The 27,809-nt window shown below is 37.7% G+C and overlaps 1 protein-coding gene across 1 annotated transcript in view; it reads right to left on the bottom strand.

The window, feature by feature from the left end:
• The window catches only part of CFAP36 (cilia and flagella associated protein 36), a 31,478-nt gene extending 9,334 nt beyond the window's left edge, over window positions 1-22,144 (bottom strand). Inside the window, exons 1-6 of the mRNA XM_007113197.4 lie at window positions 21,861-22,144; window positions 18,980-19,044; window positions 18,272-18,373; window positions 9,912-10,026; window positions 6,051-6,138; window positions 4,293-4,344 (exon numbers count right to left, since the gene is read on the bottom strand). Of these exons, the coding sequence (XP_007113259.1) occupies window positions 4,293-4,344; window positions 6,051-6,138; window positions 9,912-10,026; window positions 18,272-18,373; window positions 18,980-19,044; window positions 21,861-21,975 (537 nt within the window). The 5' untranslated portion in view covers window positions 21,976-22,144. The remainder of the gene's footprint in view (window positions 1-4,292; window positions 4,345-6,050; window positions 6,139-9,911; window positions 10,027-18,271; window positions 18,374-18,979; window positions 19,045-21,860) is intronic.
• Between the last annotated feature and the right edge of the window lie 5,665 nt (window positions 22,145-27,809).

Genomic DNA, 27,809 nt, shown 5'->3' with positions numbered 1-27,809 from the left:
CATAATTCAAAAAGTCATGTACCACAATGTTCATTGCAGCTCTATTTACAACAGCCAGGACATGGAAGCAATCTAAGTGTCCATCAACAGATGAATGGCTAAAGAAGATGTGGCACATATACAATGGAATATTACTCAGCCATAAAAAGAAACGAAATTGAGTTATTTCTAGTGAGGTGGATGGACCTAGAGTCTGTCATACAGACTGAAGTAAGTCAGAAAGAGAAAAACAAATACCATATGCTAACACATATATATGGAATCTAAAAAAAAAAAAACAAAACGTGGTCACGAAGAACCTAGGGGCAGGATGGGAATAAAGATGCAGACCCACTAGAGAACAGACTTGAGGACACAGGGAGGGGGAAGGGTAAGATGGAACAAAGTGAGAGAGTGTCATGGACACATATACACTACCAAATGTAAAACAGCTAGCTAGTGGGAAGCAGCCGTATAGCACAGGGAGGTCAGCTCAGTGCTTTGTGACCACCTAGAGGGGTGGAATAGGGAGGGTGGGAGGGAGGGAGACGCAAGAGGGACGAGATATGGGTATATATATATGTGTATAGCTGATTCACTTTGTTATAAAGCAGAAACTAACACACCATTGTAAAGCAATTACACTCCAATAAAGATGTTAAGAAAAGAAAAAAGGAAGCTGAGATAGGCCAAAGGTTAGGCCTCTTGTACCAAACAGTTAACCAAGTTGTGAATGCAAAGGAAAAGCTCTTGAAGGAAATTAAAAGTGACACGCCAGTGAACACATGAATGATAAGAAAGCGAAATAGCCTTATTGCTGATATGGAGAAACTCTTAGTGGTCTGGATAAAAGATCAAACCAGCCACAACACTCCCTTAAGCCAAAGCCTAATCCAGAGCAAGCCTTTAACTCTCTTCAGTTCTATGAAGGCTGAGAGAGGTGAGGAAGATGCAGAAGAGAAGTGTGAAACTAGCAGAGGGTGGTTCATGAGGCTGAAGGAAAGAAGCTGTCTCTGTAACACAAAAGTACAGGATGAGGCTGCAAGTGCTTATGCAGAAGCTGCAGCAAGCTATCCAGAAGATCTCACTAACAAAATTAATGAAGGTGGCTACACTAAACAACAGAGTTTCAATGCAAATGAAACAGCCTACTACTGGAAGAAGAGGCCATATAGTACTTTCCTAGCTGGAGAGGATAAATCAGTGCCTGGCTTTAAAGCTTCAAAGGACAGGTTCTCTTATTAGGGGCTAATGCAGCTGGTGACTTGAAGTTGAAGCCAATGCTCATTTACCATTCTGAACATCATAAGGCCCTTAAGAATTATGCTAAATCTCCTCTCCCTGTGCTCTATCAATGGAACAACAAAGCCTGGATGACAGCACATCTGTTTACAACATGGTTTACTGAATATCTGAAGCCCACTGTTATGATCTACTCCTCAGAAAAAAAAGATTCCTTTGAAAATATTAACTACTCATTGACAATGCACCTGGATACCCAAGAGCTCTGATGGAGGTGTACAACAAGATTCATGTTGTTTTCGTGCCTGCTACACAACATCCGTTCTACAGCTCATGGATCAAGGAGTAATTTCAACTTTCAAGTCTCATTCTTTAAGTAATACATTTCATAAGGCTATAGCTGCCATAGATAATGATTTCTCCAATGGATCTGGGCAAAGTCAATTGAAAACCTTCTGGAAAGGATTCACAATTCTAGATGCCATTAAGAATATTCATGATTCATGGAAAGAGGTCAAAATATGAACATTAACAGGAATTTAGAAGAAATTGATTCCAACCCTCATGGATGACTTAGAGGGCTTCAAGACTTCAGTGGAGGAAGTTTTGTAGATGTGGAGGAAACAGCAAGAGAACCAGAATTAGAAGTGGAGCCTGAAGATGTGCCTGAATTGGTGCACTCTCATGATAAAACTTGAATGGATGAGGAGTTACTTCTTATGGATGAGCAGAGAGAGTGGTTTCTTGAGATGGAATCTGCTCCTGGGGAAGATGCTGTGAAGATTATTGAAATGACACCAAAGGATTTAGAATATTACACAAATTTAGTTGATAAAGTAGCAGCCAGGTTTCAGAAGATTGACTCCAATTTTGAAAGAAGTTCTACTGTGGGTAAAATGCCATCAAACAGCACTTCATGCTACCGTGAGATTGTTCATGAAAGGAAGAGTCAAATAATGTGACAAACTTCATTGTTGTCTTATCTTAAGAAACTGCCACATCCACCCCAACCTTCAGTAACCACCACCCTGGTCAGTCAGCAGCCATCGACATCGAGGCAAGGCCCTCCACCCGCAAAAAGATTACAGCTTGCTGAAGGTTCAGATGATGGTTAGCATTTTATAGCAATAAAATAATTTTTTTTCTTTTTACTTTTTGGCTGCACCACACAGCATGTGGGATCTTAGTTCCCCGACCAGGGATCGAACCGGCGGCCCCTGCAGTGGAAGTGCAAAGTCTTAACCTCTGGACCACCAGGGAAGTCCCAGCAATAAATATAATTTTTAATGAAGGTATGTACATTGTTTTTTTAGACATAATGCTACTGTTCAATTAATAGACTACAGTATAGTGTAAACATAACCTTTATATGCATTGGGAAACCAAAATACTTTTGTGACTTATTTCATTGCCATCTTTGCTTTATTGCAATAGTCTAGAACCGATCTCACAACATCTCTGAGGTATGCCTGTATTTCCATTTCTAAAATGGGATACTATATTTAAACCAAAGAGATCGTTTAAATCTTGGAAAGAATTAAGTAAACTGATACTTCATTTTTCCTTAAAAACAGCAAAATCCAATCACATGTAACTTTTCAGGTAATTAATGAATACCTAAATCATAAGTCTCTATATGTTGAGTGATGGAAACATGAAGACTGAAATTATTATCAGCTCTACTTTTGTGTGTTTGAAAATTTCCATTAAAAGAAGTCTAAAAAAACCATACGCCCCGAAACATATTATTATTCAAGAAGCCTGATACAGTTTACATATAAATCAGAAAGTCGGGCTTCCCTGGTGGCGCAGTGGTTGCGCGTCCGCCTGCCAATGCAGGGGAACCGGGTTCGCGCCCCGGTCTGGGAGGATCCCACATGCCGCGGAGCGCCTGGGCCCGTGAGCCATGGCCGCTGAGCCTGCGCGTCCGGAGCCTGTGCTCCGCAACGGGAGAGGCCGCAACAGAGGGAGGCCCGCATACCACAAAAAAAAAAAAAGAAAAAAAAGAAAGTCAATACTACTGTCTTTTTGTGTGTGTGTCTGTGGCCGCATCGCCTGGCCTGTGGATCTTAGTTCCCCAACCAGGGATCAAACCGGTGCCCACTGCAGTGGAAGTCCGAAGTCTTAACCTCTGGACCACCAGGGAATTCCCAGTACTACTGTCTTTAATGTACGAGTTTTGAACGAGTTTCTGTTCTATACTCCTACCTTAAAAAATATTATTATCTATGCATTTCACCTCCATTTACTAAAAGGAGATTTACTCAAAGATATATAAATCCCCTCTAAATCCTAAAACATCTCTCTTTTGCTCTTCATTGGTTACCTTGGAGTAAAATAGATTTTTTTCAAATATAGTAAAAGATACAAGCATGTACCACAGTCATTGAAGGAAAAAAAGGAAAATGACTTTCAAGTAATTGATAATTAGTTTATATTAGGTTTCACTCTCCCTTCAGGGAGATTTGAGAAAATGTGGAAAGAGAAGCAGCTAGAAAAGGGGAGAGGAAAAAATAAATATTATCTTCCCTCACCTCAGCCAGATACATGTTTAATTGATCCTTAGGAAAGATGAGGCCCTTTATGGAAACAGTTCTTAATGAAAGACGAGTATGCCAGGAAATGTGAAATTGAATCATTCTGCTTCAAGCTGGCAATGTTAAAGTCTACAGGGGACCCTCAGTATTAACTGCAGATGCTGTTTCAAAACAGTAAAGGAATCAAGGCGAGTGGGAAAGTAAAATATTTTTCTTAATCCTCTTTTATTCATAAAATTAAGGGGAATTTCTATTAAAAATTCCCCAAAATATGAATGGTATTACATACAGTTTTTTTGGAGTGAACAATCTCATTCTTTATGGGGAATTTAAAAGGTAGGTCGCTGGATGAATTATAAAGTGAATAAAGTTATAAAGTTAAGTATAAATGCTCAGAATTGCCAAGAAAATATGAATACTCTGAGGAACTGTGTCATTCCACCTAAGCTTAAACTTTAATAGAAAACCCAGGTGTAAACCTAAGGGATAACAGCAATGAAATATTTCTATTATATTAATATGTTTTGTAGGCACCTGCTTTTTACTCTTTCTTTCTTCCTCCTGGTCATATTCTTCTTTCGATTTTCTGAAATATACAAAAATAAAGTAGAAAAGTAAACTTTCTCTTTTGGTCAAAGAACAAATATTCAACAAGCAACATGCTAACCTAAGCTTACAATATGTGCAAGAAATTTTGGAAACAAAGATGGAGATAATCAGGCTTAACTTAAAGCAGCTTACAATCAACTGAGAAAGACATGCATAGGCATAAACAGCATAATATAGTTAGCCACATAAAATACAGGTTTACCTATTGCCTCTGGAGATGTGAAGGACCCCTAGCTGAACAAAGGTCAACAGGTTTGAAATCCTAAACCCAAATCTGAATGGCAAATCTCATGAATGTGGACTTCGATCTCTCTCTTTAGACAGATCAGTTACATTCCTCCTAAGATCCATTTCTCCCCTCATTCTAGTTTTTCCATGGCATCTGAGCTACCACACAGCTCTCTTGATGCCATTAGGCCAAAGTCCTATCAGCTTCTGTAAACTGCTCACTGAGGCAAGTCTGATTTAGGAAAATAGCCAATTCAACTCTCATACATGTTCATGATTAAGTTCCACTGCTTATACAGTAGTACACCGCCCCCAGAAGCCCGTAGAAAATACAGTAAAATCTAAAAGCACAATGCTGATCAGTTTTCAAACCACCAATCAACCAACAGAAGCAACCAGTACAAGTCAAAACTGCCAGTCCTCTAAACCTATTACCAAATATCCTTAACTCTTCAAAGCTTTCAACTCAAAGCGTGTGTTGTCTCAGGCTCCCATATGCCCTCGCTGTGGAAAGGAGGACCTGGCAGGAAAGGCCAGGGTTCACCTGCAAACTTGCCTCCCTCCCCACAACCACTCAAATCCCCTGAAATGCAGCACAAAGTCCTACAGCTCCTTCCACAGTCCCCCACTAGGCCCATCCTCCTAACCCCCATCCTGACTAACCTCCCTCCTGCTTTGGAACTGGGGACAAGTTGGGTAGGTGGGAGGACTACAGGATGCTAGAAGATGGTCATGTATGTGGTTAGAGTGGAGAGCCAGGGCCACCAAATGCCAAGGCCCCATTCTGCAGGGGACACAAATAGCTGCAGGTATCCTTTTGCCTTAAACCTATACATTCCCATAGATTTAAATATTAAGTGCTTCAATTGCCCCTCCCTTCTAAAACTCCCATAGGGGTCAGGGGACAACAGGCCCAAGGGGGGAAATGCCCCTTTAGTGGGCTGCACATTCCATGCCAGGCATTTGGCTGAGAATCACGTAACTGAGGCAAGAAAGAGACCAGCAAAGAGTCAGCTATTTGGTCTGTGGAGTCTGGATGTCCAACCTCCTACTGTGAGACACCTGGCATAAGCCTCCTCTAATACCCAGATCCAGAAGCCAAGGAGTTTCCTGCTTATCTCAGACCACTACAGCCCTTCCAGGTATCAGGCTGGGTCTACTGCATCTTGTTCCCATTGGTGGCTAGTTTCCTATTCCCAAGATGGGAGTGGAGGAAGACCCTCCCATCTGTGCTAATCTGGTATGAGTCATCTGAAAATAATTGTTTCTGTCCATTAAGAAATGTAATATATACATAATTATAAACAAATAAAATGATAAATCATTTTCATAGTCTTTAGGAGAGAATTTAGATATTTTACTAGTTCACGATATTTTTTTGGGTAAAAAGCACATATGCAGATCATATTGTAATATTACTAATGACCCATTCAAAAAATAATTAAAGAAGCATACCTAAGAACTTCTCTCAGGATTTTCATCTCTTCCTGTTCAAGGTCACTGACCACATCAGAACCATCTGTTAAGCAGTCAGGTAATACACCTGTTCAAAACCAAAGACCACACAGAAGAATAACAACTCAACTGAAACACTTATTTTTCACTATTCTAGTTCATCAAGAAGTACAAATAAGTTTATAAAGATCTATCTATCACTTTAAAAATGTGTTCTAAGCTATTATCTTTGTAACTATGGTCTTTTTAACTTTTTCTTCTTTTAGGGAATCAGCCCCACCAAAAAAACACAATTTTACCTAGAAATGACTCTTGGTAATTATTTGTATTGCTTATTTAAAATAACAATAATAATCTATGACAATAGAAATTAATTGCTTATATTTAATATGAGCAATTTATAGAATTAATATAAGCTATTTATAGAATAAATAGCATATATTTAAGCTATTATCTTCCATAATCATACTATACAGGACATACCATTGAAATCAATAAGCTCCTAATAATGAAACTATGCTCTCAAAAGTATTCCTTAAATGGGAAAAGAGTTTACAAAACAAAATATAAAATACGTCATTAATTGAAACAGCATGTTAATACTCTTCATTCATACTACAACAAATGCTACTGAAAAGGGCCCCGCTTACTACATGCAAAAAAGCATGGTGCTAAGCACTTAAGGGGAATATAAAGATGAATAAAACAACCTCTACCCTCAGAGCTTCTATTCAAATATTGGGCTAATAACTATAAACCAGGGCAGTACCAACTTTGGCCCAAGGCAAATAGTAATTCATGGCAAGCAATTTTAAGCATTGGTTTCATTTCATTATTACCTATATCTTCCTGATAAGCAGGTAGACTGGTAATAAGTGTTCTGTTTTTATCTATAATTATTATACTCCCAAAACATTAACAGCATGTCCCCTAATTTTTACCTTCCATTTCTTTATCCATATATGACTATGGGATTTTGGATCTGCTCTAAATTAAAGTAGCTTTATTATTCTAATCCCCTGATGTTTAAATGCATTGTAAATTAAACTTGTCATTTTGAGATAATTGCAGATTCACATGCAGTTGTAAGAAACAATACAGAGAGATGCTATGCACTCTTTACCCAGTTTCCCCCAAGGGTTACATGTTATAAAACTATAGTATAGTATCACAACCAGAAAATTGGTCTTAAGTGCATTTTTGCTCAGTCAAAAGCTATACAATTAGTATTCTCCTATTCATCTTTTATGGAAAATTTTAAAAACTAAGGAAAGAATAAAACAACAGTATGCAATACTTCAAAACTGTAATAAGGGAAGACACTTTTATATTCTATTACAAGTTAATCACTAGAGGGATGTTGCCTATAAGCTTAAATTATACATAATGGCCCATCTCTGGGTACCCTGCTTCCCAGGTAATGAGCATTAAGCTAAAATAGCTTTGTTTAGCTCACAGGAAACATTCTGACTTTACTCCCTCCCCTTTTAGTATAAAATGAGCCTGAATTCTAACTCAGGCAAGATGGTTCTTTGGGGCACTAGCCCAACAACTTGTCTCTCGATTATTGGCCTGTCGTGCAGCAAGCAGTACGAGCTTAGACTCAGTAACAAAACCATCAAAATAATGCTCTGATTTGCATTTTCCCCAAATTCTTTGACGAGATACAGCCAGAATCCAGAGAGCCTTTGAATTTTTCTCACATAAACAAACAGTCCGCAGTTTTGAGTACAATCAACATTGCTCTAAGGTACTTTCCTCTGGATTTATGTTAAGTGAAATTCTTAAATACAAGTATTAAAAATTCATGGCAGAACTAAGTATTAGTTTATGTTTAAATGTAAGCAAACTGTCACACCCTGTGGTTTGACAGCAGCATTATTCCACATCATTCCCCTCGTCCTTCCTTGCTAATATAAGCCATATGTGTGCAGTTACCAGGCAGCCAAGTACATAGAGGCAGGGCCCTACCCCACCCCACAAGAGTGACTCATGATTTAAGCCAATCGCAATGGTCTCATTCCCCCTGTCAGAGGGTTTAGAAAGGCATGTCACCCCAATCCTGACCAACAGGACCTAAGGGGAAAACTCCTAGGGGGCTTCCAGGAAAGTGTTGTCTTGCTAGCAAAAAAAGATGTACAGGAAGAAACATCCCTTTTCTTCGTGAGATATTAAGTCTGCATTCGATGCAGCCAGAGTGCAATCATGAGAGAAGATCCTGAGAATGGCAGAGTATAAAGAGGAAACGTGTCAGAGTCCTTAATAACATCACTGAGCCACCAAATTAACCAACCCTGGACCTGTCTTTCTTCCCTCCCTTCCTCTGAGATGATAATTTCCTATTGCTTAGGCCATTTTCACTGAGGTATTCTGCTAATGGCAGCCTGAGGCACCCAGCTGATACAAGCTATGTGTACCTGTTCTCTTTCAATTAAAATCTAAATGTTTCTGGTTAAATTGAAAACTATAGAGTACCAATATCAAGTTCACTATTTCTTTTATCAAAACTGATCCCCCAAAATAATTTTAAATAACATGAAATAATTATTCAAATTATCCCATACGTCAGAATAAAGCATAGCTGCAGGAAAACACAAGAGAAAAGGATTTTATGAAGCTAACCATAGTAGAGAAACAAAGAAAAAGAGACTGTTTTCCAAACTTATTTACACCAAAGCAACAGCACGGTGTCATGCATCGTTCAGGGTTAGGGTGGTGCCATCTCCAAACCACAGACAACAGCTGTCTTAACTGCTGTGAAATGAATTTTAGGATTTTAGGGAATAGTTTTGATGGTGGTTGGCTCTAAAGGATATAGTCTTTACACATATCAGACAAATGAGAGTAGAATCCACAACAAAGGCCCTGCAACATTCTAATGTTTGCCCTGTAACAACAGAAGCCCTATTGTTGCATGCTCCAGACCCTTAAAAGCAAACAGTACAACTAAACTATAGCTCCCATATCTTCAAGAAACAAGCAAAGAAAAGGCCCTGCTGCCAAACCATTCGAGTTTAGCATGGTAAGGAATATCAATGGCAATCTATTAAGCAAAGGAATACACAGGTATTAAGGTCATCAGAGTCAGAAATGGGAAACTGAGATAAGCACCTGGGGTGAAAAGCAGATAGTACAAAAACAAGAAGTATGGTTAGAAACTCTGAAGTTCTGAGTCAAGATGTCAAATATAGTTCAAGTGCACAGGAAGGGAAGAAAAGCAGGAAGAGCTAGAAAGAACGTGAGTTTAGGCAGAGAGTTAAGGAAAAGATAAAGCTAAAGGCAGTTACCAGGGCTTTGAGTTCTGCTTTTTCTTCCACCTGATGGTGGCGCAATCCTATCTGCCCATTGCCCTAGAACAGTAGTTTTCAGTGCGGGCCCAGGACCAGCAGCTTTAGCATTAGCTAGGAACTTGCTAAAAATGCAGAGTATCAGGCCCTACCCCAGACCTACTGAATCAGAAATGGGGAGACAGCCACATGTGTGCCAACAAGCCCTCCAACTGCTTCTAAAAGCTTGAGAACCACTGTCTCCTATAAAGCCAGAAGAAGAGTAGTCACCTTCTCTCGACAGTAACTGTAACTGTGACCACTCAAAAATGCTGAATTTCACAAATGCAGTGGCTGGGCAGAAAAATCAAGCTCTCTGAAACCTAAAACATTAAATCAAATTCTGGTCCGCTTTCTTTGAGATGTCAACCACTCAGTGATCAGGAAGTTTGCACTCTTGTATCTCTTAAGCCAGCCATAGACTTTCAAACTTGAAATAAATTTATACAAGGCAGCTACATCAAGACCATATTAGTTAAAACTGCCACCAAAAAAAATGCATTTAGCACTTAGATTTCTAAATTCAATCTTTTACCATTTCTCTCTTGAATTATTCGAATGGCTTGCAGCTGCATTTCAATGTTTTTCTGGACCATCATTGCTTTAAAGATAGTAAAATCTTCTGCTGCCAATACAGGTTGCAAAATGGCCTGTGGAAAGAAGTCAGGAAGTTAAACGAAGATTCAAGTTTTAAAACTATTTCCCAATCACTCAAATCATTTCCACTGCAAAAGGTGCATTAATTCAAGAATGCTGCATTGTTATTTATGACTAGATGACTCAAAAGGACAATTTTAAGATTTTATTCTAAAAGCCTTTAAAGTAGGTTCTCAAGAGGCTGACTCTCCCAACCCCTCCATCCCCACCCTCCAGGAAGCTAAGGCAGACAGTGATACATTTTCCAAATGAGCCAGTCCTGAGCAACTCGGAAAAACAACACCGGAATTGGGCTTACTTTTTTAAAGTTCCCACTGCAGTATCCGGATCTGTTTTTCAGCCAAAATGATGATATCTATTTGGTTTAGCCTCTGTCAACCTGAAATTTACTCTCTGGTGATAAATCAGTAACTACAAAATAATCCTTGAATTAATAAAATTACCAAACTAAATAAGAGTAAATGCCAAAAAAGAAAAATGAAGTCTGGAAAATAAGCATAATGTGGTAGGAGTAATGTGAAAACACAACTGTAGTAGTCCTATAGGCAGAAAGTTTCATGGAAGAAACAGAATTAGAAATTATGATAAGAAATCTTTTTCTGGATGAAACAGAAGTGTAATAAATTAAGAAAAAACAATAAAGGTATCTACCCTAGAGTACCCAAATTAACACTCTCTTAGCTACAGAGAACTATTGTTATATCGAAAAGCAAACGAATTCCCAAGCTAATCAGTAAGAAGTAGAATAAGATTTGAAATGCATGAAAACATGCATTTCAAATAAGGTGAATAAGATATTATTCACCTTACTCAAATCTTATTTCAAGCTTTACATGACATTCATGGAAAAGCTGACCACAGGAATCATGCAGAGGTAACCAAGGATGTGCTACTGTTCACCAGGTAGACAGCAACGATAATGTCAAAGACATTATCAAATTATCGTTGACAAATGTCAACGATAATGTCAAAGACACACCTCAACAAATGCTCCATCAAAGAGCTCTAAGCAAAGAGGAAGGAGTCCTTCCTGCAGCAACCAGCTCACATCCTAGACAAAAGCAGTACAGCAAAACAAAATAATAAAGTGTGAAAGCAGCTCTCTGTGACATTTATAAGGAGTCAACTGCAGGAAAAAAAGACAGAAAGTTTCTTTTCCTTTAAATTCACATATACTGTTCAAAAGGCCCAGGGCAGGGGATGACAAATAGGTTTCATCTATGTTTAACTGAAAGTTGCAGCCCAGGGACTTCCCTGGCAGTCCACTGGTTAAGACTTTGCCTTCCACTGCAGGGGATGCGGGTTGGATCCCTGGTCGGGTAGCTAAGATCCCACATGCCTGGCGGCCAAAAAGCCAAAACAGAAAACAGAAGCAATATTGTAACAAATTCAATGAGACTTTAAAAGTGGTCCACATGAAAAAAATCTTAAAAACAAAACAAAAGTTGCAGCCCAGTGATCAGTATTAAAGACAACTGCAGCCAGCCTCTGTAATAGAGTAGTTATGTCTGGTCTGCCAGGGCTCCCTTATGGGATTACACCACCACATGACATTGTTCTGGCCTTCTTAGACTTCTTATTAGTAATATCAAGTACTCTATCCTCATCAACAAACACGTGAAGGCAATGTGTCAACTAGAGCTATCAGCAAGTCAGTGTTTGAGCTGATCCTTAAAGTTGTAATGCAGGGCTTCTCAAACAGTGTTCTTAACCCATCTAAGAAATGCGGGAAAGAGGGATTATTAAATGCATATTCCTGAGCCCTACCCTAGACATAATTAATCTAAATTTCTGGACAATGGGTACCCATGTATCTCCCCAGATAATTCTTATAACATTAAAGTTTGAGAACTATTGATACAATGGGGGCAAAAAATGAGCCCTTCATATCAAAGGCTACTTCCAGCTTAACCACACACCAGCTGCATGACTCTGGACGTATCATTTAGGCTTCTGGGCATCAGTGTCTTCATCTGCAAATTAGTATTATAATAATAACAATAATAGTAATACAGTATTTTGTCAATTCTAAGACTCCATAGATTGGCAAAATAAACCATTCTTTCGTGTATCAATAAGAAAAGGAAAAAACCTTGCCAATTAAATTATAACATGCCATCAATTATAAAATGCATTCTCATTTCAGAGACACTATGGTAGAAAATTTCCATCTGAGAATGAAGGAGATATAGTAATAACTTTCTGGCTGGGTGTTAAAATTGAACAGCGTAAGGAAGAACTTTTTAAACTAAAAACTCCTATAAAAGTAATTGTTCTGGCCCTTTTGATTAATATCAAACTGGTGTGCTAAACCTAACAACTTTACAGCAATTGGTCTCTGCTGGTCCAGGGAAATGTATCACCCCTCTCCTAAGAGCTTCCAATAAAGGCAATTAGAGAAACTAAATACAAGAGTTACTCCAAAAAGCTAGCAAGTGGTTTAAAAACAACAACAATCTTAAGTATCCTTCAAATTAATTGAAATGTCAAACTACTTTGAAAGAAGACTATGAGATAAAGCAAATGTGACATTATCTATGTTTGAGAAAAGCACATTGACAAAAATATGTAATTTACATCTGTAAATTAATTAATGTAATCAGTGGGCTAAAGAAGAAAAATCATATCATAACAATAGATGCAGAAAAAGTATTTGACAAATCCAACTCCCATTCATGATAAAAACTCTCAGCAAACTAGGAATAAAGAGGAATATCCTTAACCTGATAAAGAACATCTATTTTAAAACCTACAGCTAACATCATACTTAATGGTGAGAGACTTGATGCTTCCTCATTAAGATCAGGAACAAGTCCCCTCTCACCACTTCCATTCCACATTATACTGGAAGCCCTAGTTAATGCACTAAGAAAAGGAAATTAAAGGTATAAAGACTGGGAAGGAAAAAATAAAACTGTTTTTATTCACAGATGATATGACTGTAGAAAATCTCAAGAATCAATTTTTTAAATTCCTAGAATAAGTAATTATAGCAAGGTTGCAGGATGCAAAGTTATTAAACAAAAGTTAATTGCTTTCCTATATACCAGCAATGAACAATTATAATTTGAAATAAAAAGCACAATACCATTTACATTAGTACCACAAAAAAGAAGTACTTAGGAATAAATTTAACAAAATATGCACAAGATCTATATGAAGAAAACTAAAAAATTCTGATGAAACAAATCAAAGATGATGTAAATAAATGAAGAGCTATTCCATGTTCATAAATAAGAAGACTCAACGCTGTTAATATGTTAGTTCTCCCAAATTTGATCTGTAGATTCATGCAACCGCAATCAGACTCCCAGCAAGTTAATTATGGATATCAACAAACTGATTTTTAAATTTACACAGAAAGACAAAAGACTCAGAATAACCACAGAATATTGAAAAAGAACAAAGTCAGAGGACTGACACTACATGACTTCAAGACTTACTATAAACTGCAATAATCAAGACAGTATGATATTGGTAAAAGAACAGACAAAGAGATTAATGGAACAGAATAGAACCTGAAAACAGACCAACACAAACAGAGTCAACTGACCTTTGACAAAGGAACAAAGGCAATCCAATGAAGAAAGGATCATCTTTCCAGAAAATGCTGCTAGAACAATTGGACATCTACATGCAAAAAAAACCCAAAAAAAAACAAAAAACAACCAAAAAAAAACTAAACACTGACCTTACACCTTTCACAAAAAATTAACTCAAAATGGATCATAGATTTAAATGTAAAAAACAAAATCATAAAACTTCTAAAAGATAGCATAGAGAAAATCTAGATAACCTTGGCTTTTGGCAATGATTTCTTAAGATATAACACCAAAAGCACAATGAAAGAAAATCAATAAATCGAACTTCATTAAAATAAAAAACTTCTGCTCTGTGAAAGACATTGTTAAGAGAATAAAGAGAAAAGCCACAAAAGAATATTTTGTGAAATATTTGCAAAACTCATACCTGATAAAGGAGATTTGTATCAAAAATATATAAAGAACTCTTACAACTCAACAATTAGAAAACAAACAACTCAATTTAAAAATGGGTAGAAGAAAACAATGAGATACCACTACATATCTACTAGAATGGCTAAAATCCAAAAAACTGACAATACCAAGTGTTACTGAAGACATGGAGCAACAGGAACGCCCACTCATTACTGTTGAAAATGCCAAATGATACAGCTACTTTAGAAGAGAGTTTGACAGTTTCCTACAAAGCTAAAGTTAATCTTAACATATGATCCAGCAATCTTGCTCCTAGGTATTTACACAAATGAGGTGAAAACATTATGTCCACGCAAAAGCCTGAATATGAATATTTATAGTGACTTTATTCATAATTGCCAAAGACTGGAAGCCACAAAATATCCTTCAAAAGGTTACTGGATAAACAAATGGTGGTACAACCATATAATGGAATATTATTCAGCAATAAAAAGAAATGAACTATCAAATAATGAAAAAAACTTAAATTCATATTGCTTACTGAAAGAAGTCTGAAAAGGTTGCATACTGTATGATGCCCATTATATAACATTCTGAAAAAAGCAAAACTAGAGAGACAGTAAAATGAACAGCAGTTGCCAGAGGTTTGGTGCAAGGATGGAAAAGATGAATATGTGGAACACAGGGGATTTTTAAGGCAGTGAAACTATTTTGTATGATACTGTAATGACGGATATATGACATTATATATTTTGCAAAATCCATGGAACTGTACAACACAAAGAGTGAACCGTAATATAAACTATGGACTTTACTTATAATAACATATCAGTATTGGCTCATCAACAAATACACTACACTATACTTCAATTTAAAAAAAGAAAAAATATATACTACACTAATGAAAGATGTTAATAAAAAGGGACACTACATTAACTGCTCAATTTTCTGTAAACATAAAACTGCTCTAAAAAATAGTCTATTAATTTTTTAAAATCTTACTAGAAGTCACACAGATATTGTTAATTATCTTGTGTGTATTTTTAGAAAAAGAAAGTTATACCACATATGTAATCTTTTCAATGATACAAGTTATTGGGAAAAAAGCATAATTTTCCCAAATTACTATTATTAGAGGACAAATGTTTCTGAAAGTGTTAATTTCTACCTTACAAAAGTCAAAGCAAATCAAATAAAAAACAAAAACAAAAGCAAAAAACACTTCGTCTCTTGCCATATAGTCATCCCTGGCTCTTGCAATACATAGAAATCAATGATGAGCTCTATCCTCACCAAAAAAAAAATCACAAGCAATGAAAGAAGCCATTTTTGCCTACTTCAACTGAAAAACAGCATAAAATTAGAAAATCAACTGAACACAACTGAAATAATAAGTATCTCAATATTTATTATATTATTATATTTTTCTGAACTCTGTAGAAAGATATCCTAATTCATGAGCATTTTTTGAGAAGCCACACATATATGACAGGAAAACATGCTCTTAAAAGGCTTTTTGTTGGGACTTCCCTGGCGGTCCAGTGGTTAAGACTCTGTGCTTCCACTAGAGGGGGCACGGGTTCCATCCCTGGTGGGGGAGGTATGATCCTGCATGCTGCACAGAGCAGGGAAGGGAGGAAGGAAGGGAGAGAGAAAGAGAAAGGAAGGAAGGAAGGAAGGAAGGAAGGAAGGAAGGAGGGAGGGAGGGAGGAAAAGCAAAGAAAGAAAAGAAAGAAAGAAGAGATGGTAGTTGTTGTTGTTTTTAAACTAGAGGTCTTCATCTGATGCACTCTTTACTACTGCTGATTTTAATACACAAGAGTATGCCAGAACCAGTGGTCTAGGGCTAACGACGACCAAACCAGGTGAAAAGAATTTTGCAAGTCGGCTTTAGCAGTACAATCAATGAGAGGGGAGCTGGCAGCTGTTTTAAAAAATCAAAATCAAACCAAACAGACCAAAACAAAATGAAAAGTACCTCCTCAACTACTCTAGGCAAGCAATTGGTTTCTTGAATTCATTCTTAGGCACCCTGTATTAGCATAATGGAATCAGCATTCTGACCTTTAATAACTAAGATTAGATTATTGCTGCAAAGCAGTAAATAGCATGCTTTGGGCTGTTTTTCTGACTAACAGTGATGGCCTTGTGCTGATTCAATCATGTTGCCTTCAGTATCTGGGGCTGAGTTTGCTCCAGAAGAGAATAAAGCTAACTAGTCCACATGGGGATTGAACACATGACTCTGTCCTAATTAGCACCCTGCTAATCAACCACAAAAAAAGCTACCATTAATTAAGAGGTGCTTCCATTTATAGACCACCTTTATATGTGTCAGGAATTATGCTAAATGCTTTATGAACATTTATGAACATTTTCCCTCAAATTTCACAAAAACATTTCAAAGTAGATACTATCCCTATTTTATAGATGTAGAAACTGAGAATCAGAATGGATAAGAAAGGAAAACTGTAAAACAAATCCAGGACTGTCTGTGTCAAAAGGCTTGCCTCCTTGTACACAACAAGGCTGTACTACCAATCAACTCCAAATCAAAAGGTGTTGTATAACTGAACAAAAGAGAAGGATGTGTTACTATTGATCTGAAAACAGTATTTTAAAATTCTGAACATCTTCATTCAAAAATAATTTAAAGTTATCCTGATAATGAAAACAAAAGATGGATGTGACTACTATTACTATGAACATCTTTTTTCACAAAGTAATTCAGATTTATTCATAATAATTTAATTAAGAGGCTGATAAATATTAACCAAAGCAGAAAATATTCCTGAAAAACAAGGAAAATAAAAACAAATACCAATGCCTTAAATTTAAATACTAGTTAATAATTTTCAATAAATTCTTCAAGGCAAATAGATGTGTAAGAAACTATAATTCAAGGCAGTCGAATTGAATTGAAAATGTAAAAGTGCTCACTGAGGTAGAACGAGTGCTAGTCTGACTAGAGGGATCAGGAAAGTTGCATTTCAGCACGCCCTGATAATGAGATGGATTTCTCTGGCTAAGGAAAGGATGGAGGGAGGAGAAGGTGGGAGCTGAACATTCCAGGTTAAGGGACTACCATGAGCAAAGCCAGGCACATGGATGCTTACAAGAGCAAGTGGCCAGAACTACTAGAGTATGTAAAGTGTTGGAGAACGACAGCAGGAGAAGGTTGAAAATAATAATTTCATGTCACATCACAGACAATCCTCACTAAACTATAAGGAATTATAGTTTATTTGGTAAACTATATTTGGTAGTAACATCCCTATACTCAATCTCTGAGCAAGGGCTCTCACTTGGAGTGCCTCGGCTGGTATCCTGGCTTTGTTACTTGGCTGTGGACTTTGCACTAGTTCCTTAATATATCTGTGCCTTAGTTTTCTCATTTCTAAATGGAAGTAAAATAATACCAATTTCTTAAGGATTGTAGGAAGATTCAATGAGATAATACATGCCAATTGCTTAAAACAGCAGCTAGGGACTTCCCTGGTGGTGCAGTGGTTAAGAATCCGACGGCCAATGCAGGGGACATGGGTTCGATCCCTGGTCTGGGAAGATCCTACATGCCGAAGAGCAGCTAAGCCCACGTGCCACAACTACTGAGCCTGCACGCCACAACTACTGAAGCCTGCGCACCTAGAGCCCATGCTCCACAACAAGAGAAGCCACCACAATGAGAAGCCCACGCACCACAATGAAGAGCAGCCCACACTCACCGCAACTAGAGAAAGCCCACACGCAGCAACAAAGACCCAATGCAGCCAAGAATAAATAAATAAAGACCTTGGTGAAAATGAAAAATGTTTTAAAAAAAAAAACAAAAAAAAAGCTAGCATGAGCCGTCAGTAAATATTAGTTATAAATACACATAAGACCTACTTCAATCCAGCACTGCAGAACTAATGAGACAATAAAATTAGTTCTAAAAGAAGGAAGCCCAGGAACTGTGCACTATGTATCTGCTAAGATTAGAAACCGGGCAACTGCAAAATTGTCAGAGATCTATATAAATAAAACAGTAGTTTGCATAAAGCCTGTGATCTAGTATAGTTCTGAGTTCAGAAAGTTCCTTTTTAATAGCATCAGTTCATTATGCCTCAAATTATCATTTCTCAAGGTTGTTATAAAAAAGAACCCATATGTGATAAATTGGCTTTTCACTCTTACAATGTCTAGAATATTATACTTTGACAATCAAACATAGCAAATTTAAGTGAAATTTGAGCATTTTTGTTAAAATTATATATTAGCAGAATAAAACAAAAAAAAAAACCTGTGATGTATGGGTCTTTGCAAGAGGAGAAGTGCATGCTTCTTGAAATTGATCTTCATTAATTCCAATTTCTTTAAGGTAACTTTCTAACAGCTTTTCAACCTAAAAATAGAAAGTTTAATTTTTGTAATTTACATAGAAAAATTCCAAATTCCAAATTTTACATTGAGTTTAGAAAAGTATAATCAAATGCTTCTTTGCAATTATTAATCTACATAAAATTATATTATATGGCAGTGACGATGTCTTTCACCGAAAAAACAAATAACAAAAAGTGAAAATTTTTGCAGAGAATCAAATGAACTTTTATTTACTCTCCCAGAAACCACTGAAGTCAGGATTATGAAGTTTGATGAGGTATAACTCTTCTGCTACCCAGAGGCATTTCTTAAAATCTCAAGACAACATGGCTAAATTAATAATTAACACTCCCCTGGATATATCAGCAGAAGAATAAGAATAAAATTTAAATACCGGATGCAAGATCCCTTAAAATGGTTGTCCTAAATCTATTTCTTACATTCTAGAGTCATAAGGATTGAGATGCACAGAGAACCCTTGGAGTCTAATGCAACTGGTAGTATTATAAGGGTAGATTGGAATTTTTTAATTAAAGAATTTTAATGGAAAAATCCATTTTTAAAATTTAGAACATCTTGAATTAATATTATTCGAATTACATTTAAAATCAGGTAAAAAAATACTCACTAGTTCTTTGTACTCCTGATGAATCTCCGTATAGGTCAATTTGCTTTCTTCTTCATCATCAAAAACTAAATTTAAAAGAAAAATATTGCATAGTGTAAAAAAACAAGTCATTTCATTAATGCAAATATCAAAGTCCACTCTAGTTGTCTTACAAATAGAACTTTCAGTCTTATAAACCAGCTCTTCTGCTTTAAATTCTTGGGATTAAAAAAGATGTATATACGCATGTGTGTGTGTGTGTGCGTGTGTGTGTATAGTGTTAGTTGTAAACAAGTATTTTTCCTACTTAAAATCTACTTCATATGGAAGATGAACACTAATTTGCTACTCTTCAATCAATAATATAAGGCAACAATTTCTTTATAAACTTTAAATGGAACATTATTGTTGATAGTTTTAAAATAATTCCTTTTACAACAGGTTCCAGATTATTTTATCATACTGTAACTTTGCTGATCCAAATTTTACTGAAAGTTACTTGGCCTTTTTTATTACATATAAATCAATAATGAAATAAAAATAAATAAAAACAAATGTTTACTGAATGATCATATGTGTGAAACAATGTAGATTAGAAAGATATATATTCCCTCAAGAAACTACAATGTGATTAAGGAAAGAAGACAAACTCATGAATTGTAAACAATAAACCCCCTTTTTATAATATTCCCCCCAAATGATATTTCTAAAGTTCAAAACTAACTTCTGTAATTTTCTATTTAGAACTCTTCAATTACTGGTCTTTGCCTAGAGAATAAGTCCAAAATACTTAGAAGACCAGACAAAACCCTCCAAGACTGGATCCCAAATCTCAACTCCCACCACTCCAAAACCCAAACTTGGCACTCTTAACAATACACAATTACTTGGAATACTGACAAATGTAACACAAAAAGACAAAAAAGCCCCATGCCTTTGCTCAAGCCCTTAGATCTCTTTGCCTCTACCCGGCCCCACTTCTCCCAACCATTCTCCAAAATATTGCAAGCGGCACATTTTCCATGATCTGCTACCCACTCACAACTCCTAGGCTAGTTAGATTCCCTCCTCTGAACTCTTACAATACACAGCACCATGTGCTTACCCTTATTATTATAACACCTGCCACTTTACATTTAAATTCCATTTACCTGCTTGTCTTCCCCACCAAATTGCAAACTTCTCAAGCACAAGGATTTGTTTTATTCATCTTTCTATCCTCAGCTTCTGGCCGAACGACACTCAATAAATTTTGAAATAAAGGCTGATATTACAGAGTAGTACAAAACTAATTTTTAAATTATCTGAGGTGATGACTTTGACAACCCCAAGTCAGTGAAATATAAACATTATTATTTCAAGTGTCACTGGGATGTTACTTCCATCTCTCCTGGCATCTGCTCTATATAACACTGGGCATACATGCAATATAGCAGCTACTAAAGCTGTTTTCAGTTAATTTTGAAGCCAAATTACTACATTACATGTTTATAAGGCTGAGGATTACTGTTTCCCTGTAAAATTACACAATCAGGTGTGTTACAACTGAGATGCAGCCACTTTTGACATCTGGGGATAAAAGGAACAATGCTTTTTTTTTTTTTTTTTTCCATTTCAGCATTTAGTTTCATTCAGTAGGGTAAATGGAATCAAAAGGTGACACAATTTCCTTTTTCTCCTAAAGGAGGTCAGAATACCACCACATGCTTCATCAGTCTCATAATAGTATTTTAAATTCTTAAAAAGAGCAGAAATAAAAGTTATTTTGAACTTATTTTAAAAATTACCTGTAAGAACAATACTTAATAAATACTATTTGAATTTTGCTCATGGCAATGAGAATGTAATGAAAAGATTCAGTGGTCAAAGTAAATTTCCTCTTTACCTGTTTCACGGAATCTTAGGGCTGAAAGGACTCTTAAAAGATCATCCAGGAAAACCAACCATTTGATAGTTGAATTCCCCTCTATAATAACTCCATTAAGTTGTTGTCAGATTCATTCAAACACTGCTAGTGGCTGGGGAGCTCATTACCTCCTGAGGCAGGCTAATTTATCGGGGATACTCTCTGTTATGAAGCACTTCCTTCACAGAAATTTGTTCCCCTCTAGCTTGTACCCACTGACCCTAGCTCTATCTCACTAAACCTTACAAAAACAAGTCTAATCCCTCCAACATAAGACAGATGTTAAAACGATTAATGGATATGACTACCCTTAAAGTCTTGCCGGCTAAACAACTGCGACAACAGCCTGTAATTATTCATATGACATCGTTTCTGGTTCCTTTTCCAATTTGTCTCTAAGAACTGAATGCAGAACTCCAAAGCGTGAACTGATCAGAACCTGGAGGTACCCTTTCCTCACAGGAAATGTTATGACACGGTTACATAACTCATTTGTTGTAAGATACCCTCCATTTTTGGTATAACCGAGAGTCGGAGAACTCAAAAAAGGCCACCGAGATCACCGGCTCTGTGCCTGCTGGAGTAATCACACACCCCTCGCCCACCCACTTTTCGGTCAACTGCTGGGATCAGAAGGAACTCAGGAGCAAACTGACGTCTCCCCTCCCAAGTCACTGGAGAAGTTGTTGAAGAAACCCACACAAACTGTGCACCTGCCCTGGGCAGAAAGGTGCAGGATGGGGTGAGAGACCCAGCATAGGATTAAAGTCTGATGTTTTTCGGATGTGTGCTTGGGCCCAGGGGGAAAGGTATCTCGGTCCTCGTTTTCATTTCCGTGAAGGAAAGGACGGGCGCAGTGAGAGCAACACATCCTAAAACCCAGCTCTAAACCTGGCAGACAGTAGGGGAGACCGGGGAGATGAAAAGCAGTTTGTGGAGAGGCTGTTGGTGTGAGAGAGGTGAGAAAGGACTGACGATTCGGGATCTGAATTTTACCTTCACATTTCTGCTCCACAAAGTCCAAGATGGGAATGGACCAATCCGGGCCCCGCAGAAATCCCGCGATGCTCTCCACCACCCATTCCACCTCGTCCTCTTCTTCCGCAGCCATTCCGCCCCCGAGGGCCGCCGGGGAAGCCTAGGCCAGAACCCCGGAGCCTGGAAGGCCTTTCGGCCGCAGGGAGCCGAGAGGAAATGGGAAGACAAGTTGCCCCCGCAGTCTCGCAGTCACCTGGATGAAAGCTAAAAACCAGTTAACGTAAAACGGTCGCTATGGCAACACGCGTAGCCGCCTCTAGAAGCCGCTCGGAAATGAAGCCAGCTTCCGCAGAGCTAGCTCGTCTTAGAGAGAGCTATTTGAAGAACTCTTCCGATTGGCTGGAAAGGAACAGTATTGAGTCGAAAGGTAGCCTTCCGCCCATTGGCCCGGAGCTGCTGGGGCAGAGAGCAGAAGTGTAGCCATTGGCTGGAAGTCCTGGAAAGAACCTCAGCGTTCGCTTTAGATATAATGCCGGGACCAAGGCTTAGAAATGGCGCTGTGAAGACCAATCTCACCTGGACTATGACTGAAAATTTTAAAGGTTGTATCCCCACCACTCAGTCCCGAACATTTTCAGACCCGCTGGCCCAGAAACGTTTGCAATTAAAAGGTTGTTTGAAAATACAAACCTGAGCAAAGTAGCTCTGTAAGGCTTGCTGATTCGCTCAGCAGTCTGTTTGCATCCTCTAGCTGAAGGCGGGTCTTTAAACTTTCCTACGCAGATAGAAATAACTAGAATTGAGTACTTCAAGAGCAAAATCAAAGTAAATGTTCCTTTAAATAAATGTCTAGGTAACAAACCCTTTTGTTAAATAACACCAACTCTACTTTTAGATTGGGGTCAATTTGTGGAATGGGTCTTCAAAGGTCATTGTCAGTGTACTTGGCATCCCAAAATATTTTCAAACAACCTTAGATGTATTTACATAAATGGTGTCATATTGTATGTACAGTTATGATACTTTGTTCACTTAATATTTGGTCATCTTTTCATATAAACATAAAACTATCATTTCTGTACAGCTACATGGTATTCTATAAACTACCGTTTCGTTATTTTTATTTCTTGTATATAAACACAGTATCTTACTTGGATGCATAGATGTCATTAGTGTGCAGGGTTTTTTTCCCTCCGTGGTGTGGATATACCGTGCCATTTTTCCCTTCTACAAACTGCTAAAGTGAACATCTGTGTGTCTCTAAGAACTGTTGGTTTATTGACTATTCCAAAGGCTAGATTCTACCAGATCTGCTAAATGAAAGACTATATATACTTTGATTTGTGTGACCAATTCTCAATAGCTAGGTTAAATTACTTCGATTTCTCAAATTTATAAACAATTCTGTAATGAACATACTTGCACATGTTTTTCAACTCTAGTCTCATTATTTACTTTGAATAAATTCCCAAAAGAAAGATTACCGAACCTTTTTTTTTTTTTAATATTTATTTATTTATTTTTGGCTGTGTTGGGTCTTCGTTTCTGTGTGTGGGCTTTCTCTAGTTGCGGTGAGCGGGGGCCACTCTTCATCGCTGTGCGCGGGCCTCTCACTGTCGCGGCCTCTCGTTGCAGAGCACAGGCTCCAGACGCGCAGGCTCAGTAGTTGTGGCTCATGGGCCTAGTTGCTCCGCGGCATGTGGGATCTTCCCAGGCCAGGGCTCGAACCCGTGTCCCCTGCGCACAGGCTCCGGACGCGCAGGCTCAGCGGCCATGGCTCACGGGCCTAGCCGCTCCGCGGCATATGGGATCTTCCCGGACCGGGGCACGAACCCGTGTCCCCTGCATCGGCAGGTGGATTCTCAACCACTGCGCCACCAGGGAAGCCCCGAACCTATTTTTAAAAGCCTTTTTGAAAAATATCTTTACCAATCCACTAGGTTAAAGATGATACATAGTTTTAATTTGCATTTTTAAATTTGAATTTGAGCTTTATTTCATATTGATTAGCCTTTATGTTTCTTCCTATGTTATTTTTTCATACCTTTTGACCATTTCTTCTTGGTATTTATTTTTCTTATTGATTTGAAAGAGCTTTTTATACATTAGTATAAGAATTTTAACTCTTTGTCACATGTTGCAGTGACATGTTTGTAATTTGTCATTTAGTTCACTGTCTTTTGCCATATAGAAGTTTTACATTTTTTATGTAAATGGTAGCCGATAAGTTATCTTCCTTAGTGAATAGCCATGCTCCAGGTACCATTTACTGGAAATGGGTGTGGTAAGTGTGGGGGGTTTTGAGTTACTGAGAAGAGGTAAAAGGAGAGAAGGACATCATCATTTTGGAGCTAAAATATTGTGACACTAAAAGGGGATTACTGTGGTTTCTTGTTCTCCTTTTCTGTCTCCTAAACCAACTTAAAAGAGAAATACCCCTTTTCTGCCAGTTTCCTTTCTTCATAAGGAAGTTACTTGTCAGGTGTCTAATGAGTGTGAAGGCCACAAAGTGCTATCCAACTGCACTCAGCATGACCTGGCCTTAGGGTCTTTATCTTTAGTCTCTTGGGAGTGCTTTCCAATTCCACTGGAAGCAGATAATAACTGGAATGCATAAGCTCTTCTTTCGCTTATTTTCTCACAGTCATTCTTCAGTGTGGCCAATGTGAATTCCCTTAGGCCTGCAAGTTTTCTCATTTATTTCAAAACATTGAATTATTTCAATTTTCTCCTCAAATGTAAGGATTTTCTTTTTATTCAGTACTTGGGACCTTTATAAGAAGGATGCTTATACAGATTGAATATAATATATTCAATATGCTCATCATGAAATAAGCACAGACTCTTAGGGCAGTGCATGTGGGGTACTCTGGAGGAAGAATAAGAAGACAAGGTGGGTATATGTTGTGCATTTTACCATATATCACTTTGTTCAGCCAGGTAGTGTTTTTCATGTTTTGCAGTGCTGCAAAGCATGGTCCTCTCTTGAAAAATCACAACTTCTTATTTTGGCAATTTTATCTGCTACATATGAACAAATTTGCACATTGAAGTTGTTTGTTGTAACAGAAAAGACTGAAATAGATAACATACATACCCATGTAAGCATACACACACACACACACACACACACACACATATATCTACAGTACTTTTACCATGGTGTTGATAAGAGTTTTAATTAGAGAACACATAAAAATTACTTGGGACCATGCTTGGTAAGTTAGTAAATGCTCAATACATGTTAGCTGTTATTATATGTAATTTAGATTCTTTTTTAACAGCTTGCATTCTGTTTATTTTGTCTCTCTTCACTGACAAGTCAGTTACGTTCTTTACTGCATTCCTACTGAAATCTCTTGCTTCTCCCCATCCCTGTATGGGAACTGAATCTCTGCCTTACTAAAGGGTTATAAAGTTCAGTCTTAACAAGATAATTACATTCCTCCAGATTTTTCAGGGACCAGGTGAATAGCAACTACTTACATTTGTGTAGTAGTTAATAGTTTACAAAGAAATTTACATCTGTTTGGCTCAGGACAACCTTAGGAGCTAAGTAAAGATGGTATTAAGATTTCCCCCATCTTACGGATGATATGTATTAGTTTGCTAGGACGGCTGTAGCAAAGTACCACAGACTGGGTGGCTTTGTCAAAGGCTAAGAAATAGTCAAAGTAAAACCAGTGAATCACCAAAGTAGTAATTAAAGTTTATTGTGCACACATCAAAAAGACAGTTTGCAGACCAGGAGCTCTTAAACCAAAACATGGAATGAGGCTCAGGGGTATATTATTATAAAGCAGCTTATGTAATGAGAAAGCAGTGACCGTTTATTCTTTACAGTGATTGGTTATAATATTGGAATTTTCTTAAACGATAAGGAATTTGTCAGTGATTACCTGATATCAACCTTGGGGAACAGTTCAAGTTTCGCTTATGATTTCCAGAGGCATAAACAAGAAATGACCCAGGTCAAGTAGATCTCACACAACAAACTAAATTAAGCCTTGTTTGTATGACTAAACTGTTTTTATTGGCTAAGGGAATTTTCAAAGCCCGTCTCCCTTTGTTTCTGATTTTAATAGCTTGAGCAACAGAATTTTATTTTCTCATAGTTCTGGAGACTAGAATGCTGACTTCAGGGTGTCAGGAGGTTTGGTTTCTTCTAAGGCCCCTCTTCCTGGCGTCTAGATGCTACCTTCTCACTGTGTTCACATGGTCTTCCCTCTTTACCTGTCTGTGTCCAAATTTCCTCCTCTTATAAGGACATCAGTTGAAGGGGATCAGAATGTGACACCCTAAAATATGCCACTTTGGCATATTGATTATTTTGAGCTGAAGGCAGCTGAGAAACAGCAGATGCAGAAATAGCTCTCTGCTCTCCTCCATCTGCATAAAACAGGGCATAAATTTCCCATGAGAAACCTACTTACTTTCCCTGTACCAGGCAGAGGCGAGGAGAACACTCATCACTGGAGACGAGGAGTCAATCTGGGATGAGTCTGCATAAACAGACTCTACTAAAATAACCCTTGTCTTCCATTAGAAGATATCTTAAACACTCCTTCCCCATGTATTTACAAGTCACTTCCGCACAGTTTGTCAGCCCTAGAAGCCTAAGTCCTCTTTCCTTTGTCTAGTCACTGCTCAGTCACTTCTCCACAGTTTATCACCCTTTGTTAAAATGGTACGTAAGCCCACAAGTCTCTCTGCTCTTTGACTTTTTTCACTTCTTTTTGGTGAAGCCCCCATGCATATAAAATTGTAAATATTAATAAAATTGTATGCCTTCTCTCCCATCAATCTGACTTTTGTCAGTTTAATTCATAGGCCGCAATGACTAAACCTAAGAGAGTAGAAGAAAGGTTTTCTCCTTCCCTACATAGTCGTATTGGATTAGGGCCCACCCTAATGACCTCATTTTAACTTAATAACCCCTTTTAAGGCCCTCTCTCCAAATGCAGTCAAATTTTTAGGTACTGTGGTTAGAACTTCAACATATGAATGTTGGGGGACATGATTCAGCCCATAACAGGTGGGAAAACTGAGACTGTATGAGGTCACATTTCTTGCCCGGAGTCAGCACAAAGTCAGGGCTTGCACTTCTCTGTACTTGACACTTAAGCAACAAGGTAACCTCCAATTTTAATTTTATAATATATCACAGAAGTTTTTCCATGTTTACATGATCCCTTTTAATGTTACCTAGTGTCTTAGCTTGGGCTGCTGTGACAGAATACCATAGTCTAGGGGGCTTATAAACAGCAGAAATTTCTTTTTCACAGTTCTGGAGGCTGAGATATCCAAGATCAAAGAGTCAGCTGATTTGGTGAAGGCCCACTTCCTGGTTCATAGACCGCCATCATCTCTCTGTGTCCTCATAGGTGGTAGGGGTAAGGGAGCTCCCCAGGGTCTATTTATAAGGACACTAATCCCATTTATGAAGGCTCCTCATGACCTAATCACCTACCAAAGACCCCCACCTCCTAATATCATCACTTTAGGGGTTAGTATTTCAACATATAAATTTTAGCGATACACAAGCAATTCATTTCCATTGTGTGAACATAATACAATTTATTTAAACAATTCTGTATTTACCTAGGCTGTTTCTTGCACTGTTTTAAAAATAAATGCATCCTTGTAACTAAATCTTTGCACCTAATCTTTACCACTTTGTGAAAATGAATTCCTAAAAGTGGAATTGCTAAATCACACAGCAAGCAGTTTTTAAAGACGTGTACCTATGGAGTTTGGTTTTGTTTTAAGAGGAAGTATTGTGCATTCTGCAATCATCATGGTTAAATGCTAATTCTTATCCCTTTTATTATTGTTTTATATCCATGAGTCTACATGTCCCTACAAATGCACAAATATATCTCAGATACTTGGGAGATTGCTAATTTAGTCAGGGGAGGACTAGAGAAATGATTGTAAATTCCAGAGGACATAAATTCTTTAATTTCA

Source organism: Physeter macrocephalus, chromosome 12, assembly GCF_002837175.3.
Source record: "Physeter macrocephalus isolate SW-GA chromosome 12, ASM283717v5, whole genome shotgun sequence".
Taxonomy (NCBI): Eukaryota; Metazoa; Chordata; class Mammalia; order Artiodactyla; family Physeteridae; genus Physeter; species Physeter macrocephalus.
The sequence above is the reverse complement of the archived record's forward strand: the minus strand, read 5'-3'. Positions and strand labels throughout refer to the sequence as shown.